The sequence below is a fragment of the Delphinus delphis genome, chromosome 3 (assembly GCF_949987515.2).
Source record: "Delphinus delphis chromosome 3, mDelDel1.2, whole genome shotgun sequence".
Classification (NCBI taxonomy): Eukaryota; Metazoa; Chordata; class Mammalia; order Artiodactyla; family Delphinidae; genus Delphinus; species Delphinus delphis.
In genome coordinates, this window is record NC_082685.1 from 161426635 (window position 1) to 161444075 (window position 17441).

Below are 17441 nucleotides of genomic sequence, written 5' to 3' on the forward strand. Positions count from 1 at the left end.
TTAATAAAGACACTAAATAGACATTGTTATCACCATTGTTATTGGTGGTTGCGGCGAGCCGTTTCTGACCGGCAGAATAACGAGCCGCCACACGCAAGATTCTTCTCGTATCACACTTTATTGGAGCACAGCTTGGTTGAAGAAAGATGGAAGGAAGACCCCGCAATCCTATAGCAGTCTGCTTATATAGGGATTAAGAACATGTGTCGCTCTGTGATTGGCTTTCGCCGATGGTGCGATTTGTGAGCCAGCATCGGATAGGTCGCTACTTTAAAACCTCATTAGTATACTTAGCGCAAGCGCAGTGGCCACAGGAAGGATGACTCAACTTATTTCAGCTTCCTGCCGCGTAGCAGTTAGCTGACCGCGCCCTACATCTCCCCCTTTTTTATTTATTAGAACACCAAGCAGAATGTAGCCCGTACAAGTGTTCACCTCATGATGTGCTCACTGTTCGAGGGCAGTTTTCCGTTGGCATGTTTTGAGACACCTTCCTGCGTGCAATGCCAACAAGGGCTGCAGGGTGCAAAGGCTGACTCAGAATAATGGCTGATTCCCTATAGAGGTGCAATGGCAACAAGGCCTCTCTGTGCAAGGGCAATCAGGACAATGAATGACTCCCTATAGAGGTGCAATGGCGACAAGGCCTCTCTGTGCAAGGGCAATCAGGACAATGAATGACTCCCTATAGAGGTGCAATGGCAACAAGGCCTCTCTGTGCAAGGGCAATCAGGACAATGGATGACTCCCTATAGAGGTGCAATGGCGACAAGGCCTCTCTGTGCAAGGGCAATCATTTCGAATTATTCAGGGCGGAGAGCCAGGCTGCGGGAGAATCTCCTTCATTAATAGCCAGAAGTGCCTGAGTGAGCAGGACCCTATCTCGATGTGCCCTAATGCGCACACGACAGACCAACCAGAGACACAGCATAATCCCAAATACACAGCAGACTCCAAAGATTCCTACCCCCACCCACTCCCCAAAGGAGGAAAAGGCAGAAGAGAGCCAAGAGGCAAAATCTCCAAAGGCAACGGGCTCCAGCCCGGCAGCACTCAGTTGCACAATTTGAATAATCCTTTGTGGAATTCCAACTAATACAAAGACTTCGATTAAGAATCATCAGGAACATCCAGCTCAGCATCTTCTCTGAAGTTTTCTTCAACAATTCTCGTCAGTCTTGATGGCACCCAGATCGGATCTTGATCCTGACTGGACTACTCACCGACGGTTACCACTCCGTGTGTCGAGTTCTGAATCGGTCCTCCATGCAGGGCGCGAAGTTCCCGGGTTTCGGCACCACTTGCGGCGAGCCGTTTCTGACCGGCAGAATAACGAGCCGCCACACGCAAGATTCTTCTCGTATCACACTTTATTGGAGCACAGCTTGGTTGAAGAAAGATGGAAGGAAGACCCCGCAATCCTATAGCAGTCTGCTTATATAGGGATTAAGAACATGTGTCGCTCTGTGATTGGCTTTCGCCGATGGTGCGATTTGTGAGCCAGCATCGGATAGGTCGCTACTTTAAAACCTCATTAGTATACTTAGCGCAAGCGCAGTGGCCACAGGAAGGATGACTCAACTTATTTCAGCTTCCTGCCGCGTAGCAGTTAGCTGACCGCGCCCTACAGGTGGTGGAGAAAAAATAAATCTGTTTCTGAGTTCAGTTGTTTAATCTTTCATTTTAATTACCAGTGCAAGTTACAGAGAGAAAGAATCTTTGGGAATAAAGCCTGGGTGATATGTTAAAAATGAGAACTGTGGAAGGCTGTCATCTATTTCCTTTTATTGATTCCAAAACTTTGGTTATAGTTGAAGTTTATGAACAGAAAGAACTTGAGTTTTCATTTGCATCCTTGTTGAGCCACTTAACGTTTGATCATGTAATTGATCAATAGTACATTTCATGAAGTTGTACTGAATCACTGATGTACTTTCTTATTCAATTCAGGGATACTTTTCACATTATCACAGTTTATATAAAATTTTTACATTGTGGTCTTAATGTATACAATACATAGCACAAATGTGTGTGTGTGTGTGTGTGTGTGTGTGTGTGTGTGTGTGTGTGTGCGCGCTAAGAGATAATCCCTTTGGTGGGAAAAATGCTAATAGACAAAATTATTTTGATTAATTTTGCCCCTTCGTATTAATTTGTAAAAGAACTGTATTATGGAACTAAAGTTGTAGTTCAACAGAAATATGTTTAAATCTGTCATACAAATGAAAATATGCCTAAAACTTTATCCCATAGGTTTTCCATTTTTAAAACTCAAATGAAAAGCAAATAGCAATTGTTCTATTTTCTTTCAGAGGTATCTTTCTTTGCCCCATAACTATTGTTCTATTCTACTGTTTGGCCACTGGTGTGCTATTTAATGAATAGTTTGCTTTTGGAATTCCAAATATTACTTTAGGTTGTAGTATTTACTTTAGAGTATATTATTTCATCAGTTTCAAACTATGGGGGAAATGTACTCCTTAGCCTTATTTTAATCCTTTGGGAATATAAGCATTTCTTTAAGTGACAATTTTATTTAATTAATGTTGTTAACAATGACATTAAATTGACCATAATCAACTCAATAATGTTCAAGCTTTTACTTACTATCTTTAAAATCAGGAAAGGAATAATTTGTACTTTGTTGTATGTATTACTAGTAAGTATGTTCATTTTCTTAATAATGGTTTTCATAAGCACTGTGGAGGCATAATTTTAGTCTCAATCCTGTAGTTCTCAAGTGGAGATGAGAATGGAAATGTAGGTTGTAACAGGTTTTGCAAACTATGTTGAAAATTTTGGACCTTTCCAAATAGTAAAGGAAAGGTCTATGACTGGGAGCAGAAAAGGGGCTGATGGCAGAGCAAAAGATCAGTGGGGAGACCAGTTATGGTTAGTGTAGTCCCCCGAGCAGTAATTAAAGCCTACATTAGTGCAATTGCTATGTAATTGGAAAAAAATGGAGGAAGGCTTATGCAGGAAGGCTCAGTAATACTTGGTGCAGATTTCAGATTTGATAGCCCATGGTCTCATCTCCAGCAGACATGAAAGCATGCATCCTTCACATTGTAAGTGCAAGATTAGAAAGTTCTCCTTAAAAAAAATCCCTTTCAGCTCCTTTATTATGCTTTTACAATGATAGGTGAAATTCTAAAGTGTGATTTATTTTGTACCAACTTATAATTTTACTTTTCAAACTACTCATTTCCAAATAAATATTACAATGCATCTGAAAAATCCATGCTGGAAACGAGTGAAGGAAGGGGATAGAGAGAAGAGACGTCTTCTGAGCAGCTGTCATGATCCAGTCACTGGTTTGAGCTTCTTTGCTAATGATATCCTTACAATCACTCTCTGAGCTGTTTTTATGTCCATTTTGCAGATGAAGAAACTGAGGCTTATAGACTTGCATAACATGGCCAAGGTCATGCAGTTAATAAGTCCTGGGTGTTAGAATTTAAACGTGTCTTCCTGATGTCAAAATGCTCACTCTTCTCACTGTTTTACTCTCCTTCCCTTACCTGTCTTCATGTGCGGACTTTTATCAGGCTCACCTTTAAGAACTCAGAAACGATAATGAGAGTGTGTAAAATTTGAGAATATGGCAATAAAAATACTTGAATTCTTTCCATTTAATTTTATTATCACTTTGTTTCCTAGTGTAACCATATTGTGAGTGCATTTATTATAACTGCCCATGGAAAGGAATTTTATAGTAACCATTGAATGTCACTTGTGTATACTAATTTCTACATTATCTCAAATATAAGATTATTATCTAGTAAATAAATGAATTAAAATGACCAGTAAGGATATTGCCAGCAAACACATGAAAGGATGCTCAACATCACTAATCATTAGAGAAATGCAAATCACAACTACAATGAGGTATCACCTCACACCAGTTAAAATGGCCATTATCAAAAAATCTACAAACAATAAATGCTGGAGAGGGTGTGGAGAAAAGGGAACCCTCTTGCACTGTTGGTGGGAATGTAAATTGATACAGCCACTATGGAGAACAATATGGATGTTCCTTAAAAAACTAAAAATAGAACTACCATATGACCCAGCAATCCCACTACTGGGCATATACCCTGAGAAAACCATAATTCAAAAAGACACATGCACCCCAATGTTCATTGCAGCACTGTTTACAATAGCCAGGTCATGGAAGCAACCTAAGTGTCCATCAACAGATGAATGGATAAAGAAGATGTGGCACATATATACAATGGAATATTACTCAGCCATAAAAAGAAACGAAATTGAGTTATTTGTAGTGAGGTGGATGGACCTAGAGTCTGTCATACAGAGTGAAGTAAGTCAGGTAGAGAAAAATACTGGATGCTAACACATGTATATGGAATCTAAAAGAAAAAAAAAATGGTTCTGAAGAACCTAGGGGCAGGACAGGAATAAAGATGCAGATGTAGAGAATAGACTTGATGACACCGGGAGGGGGAAGGGTAAGCTGGGACGAAGTGAGAGAGTGACATGGACATATATACACTACCAAATGTAAAATAGGTAGCTAGTGGGAAGCAGCTGCATAGCACAGGGAGGTCAGCTCGGTGGTTTGCGTCCACCTAGAGGGGTGGGATAGGGAGGGTGGGAGGGAGACGCAAGAGGGAGGGGATATGGGGATATATGTATATGTATATGTATAGCTGATTCACTTTGTTATGCAGCAGCAACTAACACAGCAATGTAAAGTAATTACACTCCACTAAAGATGTTAAAAAAATAAATAAATAAAATGACCAGTAAGGAAGCTTTCAAATGTAACCAAATAACACATGGAAGCAAAGACAGTAAGAGCAGGTCTTAATTGCATTGCTGTATCTCAAAGAATTAAGAATTGATGCAAGTTTGAGCTTTTGTTTTGCTTAAAGAGGGAAGTTTTCTTTTTTCTAGAATGTTCCAGGACCTGACTCACTGTGCTCAGAGCATGAGTTGGGAGCCTGGTAGGGTCCCACCCACCATAACTGTTCAACCAATGGTGATTAACTAGCTAGAACATACAGCAGAGGCCAGTGCTCTTTGCTTTTTGCCTTCGTGCAGTTTTGCTACCATGACCTTTATTTTTAACTTCATGGTTTTTGTTACAAAGGGAGAATTTTCATGTCTGTATTTCTGGCATACGACACGACTAGATTTTCTGGTACACTAATGTGTTTCAGTGTATCAGTTTGAAAAGGGGTATAGCATTTAATCATTCACCGGGCAATACTGAGAGCCTACTACGTATCGGACATTGTACTAAGAGATGCAGAATGTATCAATGAACCAAAAAATCCTTGGAGCATAACTATTAAGTAATTTATATGTTATTAGAAAGAAAGGAAATAATCACATAATTAATGAATAGTCCTATTATGTTTTATATGATTTCGTGAGATTCATCACTGCATATAACTTTAGATTTGTAGTTTTCTCGATAGGGGGTAGAATCTACAAAACCTGCTGAGCCATATCCAGAGTACCTAACTGAGTATTTACCTTTCTGAAGCTGCTCTAGCAGTGTGAGCTTGGTATCACATGCCCAGGTACCCGCACACCTGGAAGTGCCGACAGTGCTCTCCTGTTCAAGTCACCTGCATTTAACCCTCGTTTCCCCATATTGTATTTACACTGAAATGTGCGTAACTTTAGTAATGCAGGTAAGCATAGGTACCTTGTCAATGGACACTATATTTAGAAAGCTTTTCAAGCAAACTGGCTAATGCGTATCTTTCTCTTCCAATTTTAAATTCTATTTCCTCATTGTCTTTTCCTCTTTTGAATCTTTTATTAACTTCAAGTTAGAGTCTCTCATGAAACAATTTGACTTTCATGTACAATTTGACTTGGTGCTGGCAACATCTCCCAGCCTCTGGGTTTCCTGCTGCCCTTGGCTTGTTGAGTGTCATGGCCGTTTCCTCCTTCCCTCACCCTCACCAACCCCATGTTTTCTTTCCTTCTCTTTCACTGTCTCTCCCTCTCCAAACTACCAAAAGGAAGGAATGGCCAATAAGGGCAATAATCTTCCAAAGCCATTCTCTCCCCAGCTACCCATAAAAGTCTTTTAGGAAGGATTCAGAATGTCCCTTCTCTTGGAGAGGACAGCATCTATTCTTTTCAGGTCAAGATGATTTTTCAATTTAAATGTACCTGCGGTAGCAGCGCAGTTTGCTTGCCTAACTTTTGGACACTTGCTTGTCACAGAGTTGGATACTGTTTCAACACACAAGTTGAGAATAATCACATTCAAACAACAATAGAGCTCTTTTAAACAAGAAACCAAACAGAGGTAAATGTATTTAATCTGAGACGCATATATTGTCTTCAGATAAATTTCAGTTTCAAAACAGGAGTAAATATGATCACAGAAGTCCCTTAAAAATGAGTTGACTTTAGGAAATAAATAGATGATAAATAGTTAATACTGGTAATATTTTTAGCACATTTTACATTGTTTGCCACCAATTCTTCTTTCCTCCATTAATTCTCCTCCTCTAATTTTGATGTCCATATTTCCTGCAGTCAAATATGATAACTACAGTACAGGAACTCGAGAGCAGCCCCATAGGTAAACTTTTTAAGGAATGGCCAAACCATAGGTGTTCATTAAGAAAAAAATATATTTATGCAAATTAACAGGAACTGGAGAAAGAAAGAACTCATCTCATGGAAGATGTAACTGCAAACAAGAGGAGAATGAAGGAGCTAGAAGATAATTTGCTTTACCGTCTGACCAGTACCCAGGGGTCCCTGGTGGAAGATGAGAGTATCATCCTTGTGTTGAGTAACACAAAAAAGACAGCTGAGGAGGTAACCAAGAAGCTGGAAATTTCAGCTGAGACAGAAATTCAAATTAACTCAGCCCGGGAGGAATATAGACCTGGTGAGTTTGGTAATGAAAGACAAATGTCACAGGAAAATGAAGCGAGAAATGAGAATTAGAGAAATTGAAGTAAGGATGTTATGAAAACAACTATGCAACGTGGGGTGGCCATTTGTGTTGTGTGGCATTTCTTTAAATATTCAGTAAAATTGAGATGAAGAAATTTTATAATGGTGTAAATTTTCTAGGTGCTTATAATTCATGTTATTGGCAAATTCTTTAAGGTTCCTGTGAACTTATTTTTAAACCAGAAAGTAAAGAGGAGAATTATTAAAGACCTCCGACTACAAACTAGTGAAGTCTGAGGAATTTGTGCTGCACTTGTGGGCTGTTCACTAGTTGTTTATCATTTGGTAACAATAAGCCTGTATTTTGTTTGTAGTCCTGTAGAGTTCCCATGAGTCCAGGTAGTTCTCTGGTCTCATGGGAACTCTTCAACCTTATCCACAGATCAGCAAATCAGTGTTGTTCATGGGTTATAAAGGGAACCTGCTAAAAGAATTCAATTTCCTTTAGTAATTTATCATGCCTTTTGGAAAAATAATTGAAACAATATCTACTGGTGGAGAGTCAGGAGTGTCATCTTTGCGATGCCTTGGCTTACCACCTTGAGGCCAGGTTTAGTCAGGGCTTCCTCACGGAGCTTAAGAATGAGGTCCTTAACAATGCCTACACAGTTTGCCGGATGTTACAATACAATCCATGCTGTCCCACTGTTTGTCTTTTCTACCTATGAAAGAGTGTAATAAAATTTATTTATAAGGAATCTAGAGATTCTAAAACAGAAAGTATCATTTAATGAACCCAAATAGCAGACTACTTGTTCAAAGCTTACAAAGAAGAATTAAATATATATGATGACATTGCTCTAGACTCCCATTGTTGGTAGATAGTCATTACTAAGACGTACAAATAAAACGTGTTTCATTTAGCATGTAGACTGATCTGTGCATGGGTCATTTATTTTCTGCGCCTGTAGCAAGTGCATCGTTGCTCTTTGTCTTTTAGTTGCTACTCGGGGCAGCATCCTCTACTTCCTCATCACGGAAATGTGCCTGGTTAGTGAGATGTATCAGACTTCGCTCCGCCAGTTTCTTGGCTTGTTTGACCTTTCCTTGGCCAGGTATGTCTGTACTCAGGAAGCCAAGCTGAATTCTGTATCTGTGGATTAGAACGGTGACATTACATTGATAACTTATTTTCCCTTTGCAACTAAGCTGCTTCTTTTTCTTTAAATCTAAGTTGAGTGTAATTACCAGTGTGTTAACAAATCATTCTGATTTGTCATTTTATGCTTAGAGAAAGCTCTACCAACTATTCATCCACTGATCGATTCCTTTGGTTTCCCCAAGTTTCTGTTAAACAAGAAAATTCCCCAGACATTGTTGTGAGTGATAATACTGTGCAGGTAAAATTGATTCAGACAACATGGAGGATTCTGTTATTTCATGTGGAGAGAGTGCTTGTTATTTTAGATTTAGGAGGCTTACTCTTGATGTGTAAAAAATAAGAATTGGTCCTCCAGAGTTACTTATTTTCCATTAAAGGCGTTGTTTTTAGGGACAATTGAAAAGGGTGGGACAAGGCTGATTTAAATGTTCTCTTCTCCAGGTCTGTCAAGAGCCCAATTACAAGCAAGAGGATCGCTAATATCATTGAGCACATGACCTATGAGGTTTATAAGTACACGGCTCGGGGTTTGTACGAGGGGCACAAATTTCTCTTCACCCTGCTGCTTACCCTAAAGATTGACATGCAGAGGAACCGAGTCAAGCATGAAGAGTTTCTCACCCTTATTAAAGGTCAATATTAGAATAGAAAGCATTGTGCAGATGTAGGAATTATAGTGAAGGTCTTGTGCATTTTTCTTTTTAGCAATAGCAGTTTCCTTGCATTTCACTGAAGATTGCATTTATGTGAGATTTTTTTTAACATTAAAAAAATCAATTAACTAATTAATTAATCTTTGTATTTTTGGCTGTGTTGGGTCTTCGTTGCTGTGCACGGGCTTTCTCTAGTTGCGGCGAGCGGGGGCTACTCTTCGTTGTGGTGTGCGGGCTTCTCATTGTGGTGGCTTCTCTTGTTGTGGAGCACGGGCTCTAGGCGTGCGGGCTTCAGTAGTTGTGGCATGCGGGCTCAGTAGTTGTGGTGCACAGGCTCAGTTGCTCCATGGCATGTGGGATTGTCCTGGACCAGGGATCGAACCCGTGTCCCCTGCATTGGCAGGTGGATTCTTAACCACTGCGCCACCAGGGAAGTCTGAGCTATTTTATTTGTTCATTAATTGCATGAATATTTATTGGGAAACTATTGCATGCCAGGACACAGATAGGCGCTTGAAACATAATAAACAGTAAGTAAATTGTGCAGTGTGTGAGGAGCTAGTAAGCACTATGGAAAAACGGAGAAGGATAAGGGAGTTGGGGAATGTTTAGTATGTGGAGTGGGGAAGGTTTAAAATTTTTAATGGGATATTTAATGGGATCTCTCATTGGGTAGGATTCCCGAGAGATGGACAGGTGGCCAAGACCTGAGGGACCAGGGGATGCTGGTCCTGGGGACGTTTAGAGAAAGTGCTGAAGGTTGAGGAGGTGACATCAATGCCTCTAGTGGGAGAGGGCGTCCTATGATGAAGGCAAAGCAAAGCAACCAGGGTGGCTGGAGCAGAGTGGGTGAGGTGACCATGCCACTCATCCCATGGATATTTCCTCTGTATCTATTGTAGCATTGATCACAGACGGGTCCCCTCTGCCATGGAAGGCTGGGAAACACACATTTGCTGTCACATTCTTGAATGTCTGGACAAAAAGTATTTAAAGGAACAGTGGAAATGATGCTAGGCTCGAAATGGTTTTATCTACTCTACCTTTTTAAACAAAGGCTTATCTTTAAAGCTAAGGTACAACTTTATCTTTGGAGGGGTGGATTTTCATTGACTTCACCTACATAGAGAGTAGATTTGCAGAGGAACTTGAAGAGGATCCCAATGGGGGCAGTAGAGAAGGGCATACATGGGGGTGTGTAGGTCAGAGTCATACTTATACATACACAAATGCATATTCATGTTCATATACCTATGCTTATGCATCTATAACTATATCTATGTATCTTATGGTAGCAGTAAAGACTTATTTAGTTAGACTTGAAAACTCAGAAATTATGATTTGTGGATGATCTCTCTTTCTCTTTCTCTCTCTTGTTTCTAAACGTTGAACCCTTGACCCTTAGGTTTCTTTTTGTTCCAAGTGTCCTAAATCAGAGCACATGGAAGATGAATGGTCTGGTGAGACATCACCTTAGATGGACATGTAGGTGTAGGAGGTGCCTTCTTCAGTGAGTCCTTCGTATATAAATGATTTCTGGCCTCAGTGACTCTGGTCCTCCAGCTGATGGAGCTTCCTATGGGAAAGTTGTTCCTGACACCCTCAATTCAGGCGTGAGATGCATTTCCCTATGGAAATGACATTGAACATAGTGTCCAGAAATACTGTAAAGTGTGTTACAGTTTGGCGTGATCGAAACAAACATGGGATTTAGAGTTGGGAAGACTCTAAGGGAAAATAGTGGCTTTGCCACCTTCTGGATGAGTGGTTTTGATCAGGTTATTTACACTTTTCAAGCTTCAGTTGCCTCAGCTATGAAACAAAGATAGTCAAATCTACATAACAGGATTATTGAGAATTCGCACAACTTATATAAACCCTGGCACACAGAATAGCTCAACAGATGATAGGCATTGTTATATTATCTTTAGTTTTTTTAGTTTATTTCGATTAGTCTGAGGTTTGCATAGGTTGGACAGGATTTTGTGGGACTTTGGCATTCAACAGCTATTTCTTGTACTCCTTTAGGACACAGAGTTTCATAAGATTTCCCTTTGTTAGTTATGTTGGTGAAAGCTACCCAATGACATGAACTCTTTCTGTAAGGACTTTAAAATCACTTGTTTGAAAATGTTATTTAGATAGCAACAGTGTTTTGATGCTGATTTTTTAATTTACTCATCTCTAAGATGGGAAAGCATCAGGCTGTATGACTAAGTCTGCCTGAGCTATGCCGCTTCACGATACAAGGTACAACTTGTATAAATCATTGTAAGCATGTTTCACTTTTACAAGGTATAATGATAAAGATTTAAACCTTCTTTCTCCCAAAGCAAGGGTTTGAGGGATGAAGGGACTGGCATAATTCTCAATCATCTTGAGAATTTAGTTTGAATTATTCCTATCCCAGCAGTTTATTCATCAAAAGTCCATCTAATCTCATGCCATATTATCCAGGAATATGTTCCCCACTCCCTACCATTACAACATTCTTTGTTGCCCAAATTATACTTTTGAGGCAGGCAAGATATTCATGACAGTGTTACCCTCTATTAAACAATGAGTAATCTTTGGCTGCAAGGAACCCTCTTTTCCATGAAAAGCTTCTCCCTAATCCTGTGGTGAATACATTCTTCTTTTCAGTTTGTTGGAAAATGGACAGTTTCCATGGAAATTGGTGTGACAGTTTTCAACACAGTGGCATTGTCCTTAGGTCTTTAACTGCTTCCTGGTGTTCAAGCAATCTGTTTTGCTTTCATAAGCTAATATTTTCACTGAAATGGCTTCACTTACCTCTTGTTCCACTTACCTTGGGCGTCTACTAAGATGGATTTGGCAAAAGACAGCAATTTCGTGGGGTCCATGGTACCTGAATAAAGTAGAGATTGGCTCAGTAAATATCTTGAGTATTATTACTTGTTTATGACCTGCTCTGTTCAAAAAAAGATTGTAGCCAAATGGATTGGTTATATCTTTCTAAGAATTATGGTTAGAGCATATTTTCCCTGAAACATTTTAATAGATGTTATTTATTGAACAGTATATTTTATCCTATAGAAGACTTGCTAACCCTTTCTTTGACCTAAAATATGATTGTTCACACATTTAGTTTTTCTGGGATGGGCAACAATAACTTTTTAAACTGTCATTTGTTTTCTGGCGCTGTGAGAGTTATATGAGTTATGTGAGCGTAGGTAAATCATCAGCAAAAAGATAGGCGTCAGTACCAAATGGAAATGTTTGTTGTGGGTAGATTGACGAAAAATAAGTGACATAGCACAGGGCCCTTGGGTGTGCTCAAAATGGATGTAAATAATATACTGATTTATAGAGGAGAACCGTTCAAACGCAGGTAGTGCTACTAACGTTTCTAGATAAATTATCTCCTTAAAATGAGCTTGTGCCAATATTTGGCAATTCTTAATGCCGACAATAGCTGCTCATTTAGTGACCCTCTGCTTTGTCCTTGATCCTGTTTTGAGTGCTGTACACTCACTTTATATATTTTCTGCCATTATCAAAACACCTAGGCTTCATTATTCCCGTTGTACATATTTGGAAACAGAGTTCCAGACAGATGAGCTGGCTTGTCCCAGACCTTGGCCAGGTGGAGCTAAGACAGAATCCACTACTTACCTAAATCCAAAGCTATATTATTGATCCTTAAATGTGTTTTTCTAAAATCATCTATTCCTTTATTAAATGTTAAAGCTTGTTCATCACTATGACTTATATTTCTGAATTTAATAAATGTCCAGGTAGTAAAAGAATTGATATTAAAATAGTTTCAGCAAAAGCTTTTTATAAAGAGATTGTTTTACAGTAAAGAAAGAAAAATTTAATAACTTAATATGTTTAACTTGAAAGGTGGTGCCTCGTTGGACTTGAAAGCCTGTCCTCCTAAACCAGCCAAATGGATCCTGGACATGACCTGGCTGAATTTGGTGGAACTGAGCAAACTTAGACAGTTTTCTGATGTCCTTGATCAGGTAACTTGTGCTTTGAGTAAACTTATGATCATGTCACAGTGAGCAGCTTCCTGATTTATCATTTGGCTACACTACTTGGGGAAGAGAGAGATTTCTTTGTCACTCTTAAAATGGTATGACCAGTGCTTGACTTTCCTCACCGCTCGCTCATACTCTGCTAAAGCACACTCCATCCATGGCAGGCTGGTCTCGCAGGAAGAAATTAGTTACCTAGGAAGTTTAACCAACGCTGACCTGGATGATATGTCAGTATCACCAATTGGAGACCCGCGAGTGGGAAAACAGATTCAATTAGATTAAATGATTAGATATGATTAAAAGGTCTTGCCGTCTTTCTAAAGATCAAATGAAAAGTAATAAGAACACCCTTCCTCTAAGTAATAAATATCCATTCTTACCTCTTGTTTCTCTCTTCTTCCTCTCCTCCTTGTACTGCCTTAGCTAGGCATCTGGGTCTGAATCTAACACAAACACCTGGCCTTTTATCTTTAGAAGTCGTTGTCCTTTCATAAGCAGCAAGTTCCTGATGAATTGTGTATATATTGGTATTATGGAACTTGGGTATAGAAAGTTGAATTGGGACAAGCCAGGAAATAGCTTCTTGAGAATCTGATGACCAGCGAGAAGCTGCATGGACCGCAAGGTGGCTTTCTTCAGCTGCCAGATGAAGGCTCTTTTTCACCAGAAAATGTCATAACACTGGTTCTTTTTTTTTTTTTTATCATTAAAGTATAGTTGATTTACAATGTTACGTTAGTTTCTGGTGTACAAGAAAGTGATTTAGTTGTGCATATATATACCTATATTCTTTTCCATTAGGGTTTATTACAAGATATCGACTATAGTTCCCTGTGCTTTACAGTAGGACCTTGCTGTTTATCTATTTTATATACAGTAGTTTATATCTGTTAATCCCAAGCTCCTAACTTCTCCCTCCCCCACCCCCTTTCCCCTTTGGTAGCTGTAAGTTTGTGTTCTATGTCTGTGAGTCTGTTTCTGTTTCATAGATAAATTTATTTGTATCATATTTTAGCTTCCACATATAAATGATATCATATGGTATTTGTCCTAATGCTCTTTCTTGACTTTGCCAGTTTAAATTGACTGGAAGCTTAAGCTCTGCTATATTTTTATGTTTTGGCTTATACCTGGTGATTACCGTGTAATTAGGGTATAAGCCATTCTTTTGGGTTAAACAGCTTTTTTGGGGGGGAGATTTTAATGCATTCTAGCTTGTTCCCCCATGGGATGACTCCTAGTGACCTTTCCTGGTCCATTATCAGTTATTGAAGTAGCTGTCTTCTGGAGATTATATTGTATACCTGAAATCCCTCCATATTATGTAGTGTTTCATGATTGAAAGAGGTTATTTTTTTATTCTTACATGATATTTTCTAACTATGAACCCAAATGGTTTTTCCTTTGATTAGATCTCCAAGGAAAACACTTGGGGCTGTAATCAAAGGGAATATACCAGAGAACATAAGATCATGTTTATCTGCAGATGTGATTTATTCTATGATTTTGAGATGCTTGCCCATGTAATGCTTGCCTCTCTTTGATTTTTTAAGCTTCAAATGATAATGGACTGTGTTTTTCTCCTTTATCAATTGCCTAAAGGAAGCAAGTGTGATTATTCATTTGATGCTGATATTAAGTGGTATATTTCAAATTACTGTAGATTAATAGAGTGTTGACCAAGAGACTTCAATAATAAACATGTATTAAATGTCTTCTTTTGTTCCAAGAATGGTCCTGGGAAATGAAGAAACATAAGTGAATGAGACTTGGTTCTTTTTTTTTTAAATAAATTTATTTGTTTTATTTTGGGACTTCCCTGGTGGCGCAGTGGTTAAGAATCCCCCTGCCAGTGCAGGGGACATGGGTTCGAGCCCTGGTCTGGGAAGATCCCACATGCCGTGGAGCAACTAAGCCCATGCACCACAGCTACTGAGCCTGAGCTCTAGAGCCTGGGAGCCACAACTACTAAGCCCATGTGCCACAACTACTGAGCCCGCGCACCTAGAGCCCGTGCTCCGCAACAAGAGAAGCCACTGCAATGAGAAGCCCGTGCACCGCAACGAAGAGTAGCCCCTGCTTGCCTCAACTAGAGAGGGCCCGTGTGCAGCAGTGAAGACCCAAGGCAGCCAAAAATAAAAAGATAAATAAAATAATAAATTTATTTATTTTTGGCTGTGTTGGGTCTTCGTTGCGCGCGGGCTTTCTCTAGTTGTGGTGAGTGGGGGCTACTCCTCATTGTGGTTCACGTTGCATTGGCTTCTCTTGTTGTGGAGCACGGGCTCTAGGTGCACGGGCTTCAGTAGTTGTGCCTCAAGGGCTCTAGAGCGCAGGCTCAGTAGCTGTGGCTCATGGGCCTAGTTGCTTCCCGGCGTGTGGGATCTTCCCGGACCAGGGATCGAACCCATGTCCCCTTCATTGGCAGGCAGATTCTTAACCACTGCGCCACCAGGGAAGCCTGAGACTTGGTTCTTAGTCATAGGGGATCTCATGGAGCAAAACAGATTTCCTTAAAATAATGAAAATGAATTTCCATTGATTTCTCTATTCTTTGCAGATTTGTTCCCACAAAGTCATAGAAGAAATTCCACAACCCAGGGTTCTCCCTCCTTTAAGAGGGAGCCGGGGGCTGGTGTTAGTACAGACTGACTTTAGAGCAAATCACATTTGATTTTAGACTCTCAACTTTTTGGTGCTAGGATATAAAATTTTAAAAAATACTCAAGGAATAGCATTCACACATGCCTGGAATGGTCGGAAAGAGAAAAAATATCTGTGAATGCTTACTGAAAGATTTTTCTGTGGTGTGACACTTTTCTTATCCCCTGGTATTTTCAGATATCAAGAAATGAGAAAATGTGGAAAATTTGGTTTGATAAGGAAAACCCTGAGGAGGAACCCCTTCCAAATGCCTATGATAAATCTCTAGACGGCTTTAGGCGTCTTCTCCTTATTAGATCCTGGTGTCCCGACAGAACCATTGCCCAGGTAAAAAGTACCTATTTAAAAAATAGGAGAATATTTTAAAGGAACATTTCCTTTTAAATTTAAAAGAATATTTAAAATATTAATCCCAATGAGAATTTTTGTGTCGGCTTCTGTGTAATTTTCTAGCAATACAATTGTGAAAAATGGAAAACTAAACAACAAGTAAGTGTACGGAGGAGTATATTTGGGCTAAGTGAGTTAATAATTTTCTTTGGTCTAAGTGATACAACAAGAGTGAATGAGGAAACTATGTCAGGTGGTTATATAGGTCTAATGGGAAGGTAATGCATTGTTTTTCCATATTATTTTTATATTAACTCAAAAAAGATATGGCTACTCCATTTTGCTAGTAGTAAAGTGATGTTTCTTGAATAGAAAGACTGCTCAGGTACTGGGGAGGGGAGAGGAAGACTACAGGGCAGTATAGCATCCCCAAATCCGTAGCCATTACACCAGGATGTGTTGCAAACCTCGATGTGAGAAAGAAGGTTTGCCTAAATTTCTTTGAACGATACATGTGGTTTAAATGTAAACCCTGGCTCTACAAGATCCATCTTTTCAAAGGCTTTTAATCTGTTGGCCTTACCGTCATGGAAATTTACCCATGAAACAGACTTGTGGTGTCTTGCCTTCACAGCTAAAAGTTGAACTCTACTATTCACAGACATTGATTTTTTTTTTTTAAGGACTTCTTTAAATAAGTCATAAAATAACAGTAGGCTGGGGTTTCTAATAGAATGTAGGAATTTTTCCCCTTCACTCTCCAGAGGGAGTGTTAAAAACATATGGAGTAACCACCTGGGTACTGTGGAATCATGAAAACAACTAGATTCAATCATTTATTGAGAAAAGAAAAATGAGTTTTGCAACTCAGGGCACTGAGATCACCCTTCCTTTGGTTTTTCTTCTCAACTTCATTACTTTTATCCTGCCCAAATGAATTGTCAAACAGTCGCCTTATTTAAGGGGAGTGTAGAAGTTTCTCTTCTTTTCCCCTTCCTTCTCTCCTTCCTCCCTCCCTCCCTCCCTTCCCTCCCTCTCTTCCTTCCTTCCCTTTTTATATTTTTCATAACACTTTATTGGGTTCAGTGCTGAAATGTAAGTGTCTGCCACCCCTTTGTAACTTTGTCATCTTCATTCTGGCCTCTGTCACCCTTAGGCTGATGACAGCCATGTCTTTCTAACTGGTCTCCTGTAGTTCATTCTTGCCCAGTCTAGTCCATCTTGTATATTCTAGAAGAAACAGAAATATCATTATGGTATTCCTTTAATGGCTTCCCATGGCCCTTATGGTAACACCCAAGTCCTAAGCAAGATCTAGAAGGCCCCTTGGAAAAATGTTCTCTCCTCTGAAGTTTTTATTCTCACATTAGATTCCTTTCATGATTTTCAACCAGACACCATTTGGGGAAGCCTATTACGAGGTCTACAAATGTGGACATATTTAATCCCCATTCCCCACAAGCAACATCAGGCTTGTCCGTAGCATTTTGACTGAGCATGAGTGCATATCCAGGGACAGTCAAAAGCCTGGTTGCAAGAAGAACATACTGTCAGAGGGTGTCTTGTGCTACTGCCTGTTTATGTACAGCTGTGAGCTAAGAATGGTTTTTATAGTTTTAAATGGTTGAACAAAAGCCAAGAAGAATAATGTTTTGTGATATGTGAAAATTATATAACATTCAAATTCCAGTGTCTATAAACTTTTATTGGAACATAGGCATGCTCATTTATTTA

The 17441-nt window shown here is 39.4% G+C and overlaps 1 protein-coding gene across 1 annotated transcript in view; it reads left to right on the forward strand.

Annotated features, from left to right (window-relative positions):
* The window catches only part of DNAH5 (dynein axonemal heavy chain 5), a 288911-nt gene that overhangs the window by 248501 nt on the left and 22969 nt on the right, over positions 1 to 17441 (forward strand). Inside the window, exons 67-71 of the mRNA XM_060007206.1 lie at positions 6643 to 6886; positions 7895 to 8009; positions 8498 to 8688; positions 12577 to 12698; positions 15555 to 15704. Coding sequence (XP_059863189.1) covers positions 6643 to 6886; positions 7895 to 8009; positions 8498 to 8688; positions 12577 to 12698; positions 15555 to 15704 — 822 coding nt within the window. The remainder of the gene's footprint in view (positions 1 to 6642; positions 6887 to 7894; positions 8010 to 8497; positions 8689 to 12576; positions 12699 to 15554; positions 15705 to 17441) is intronic.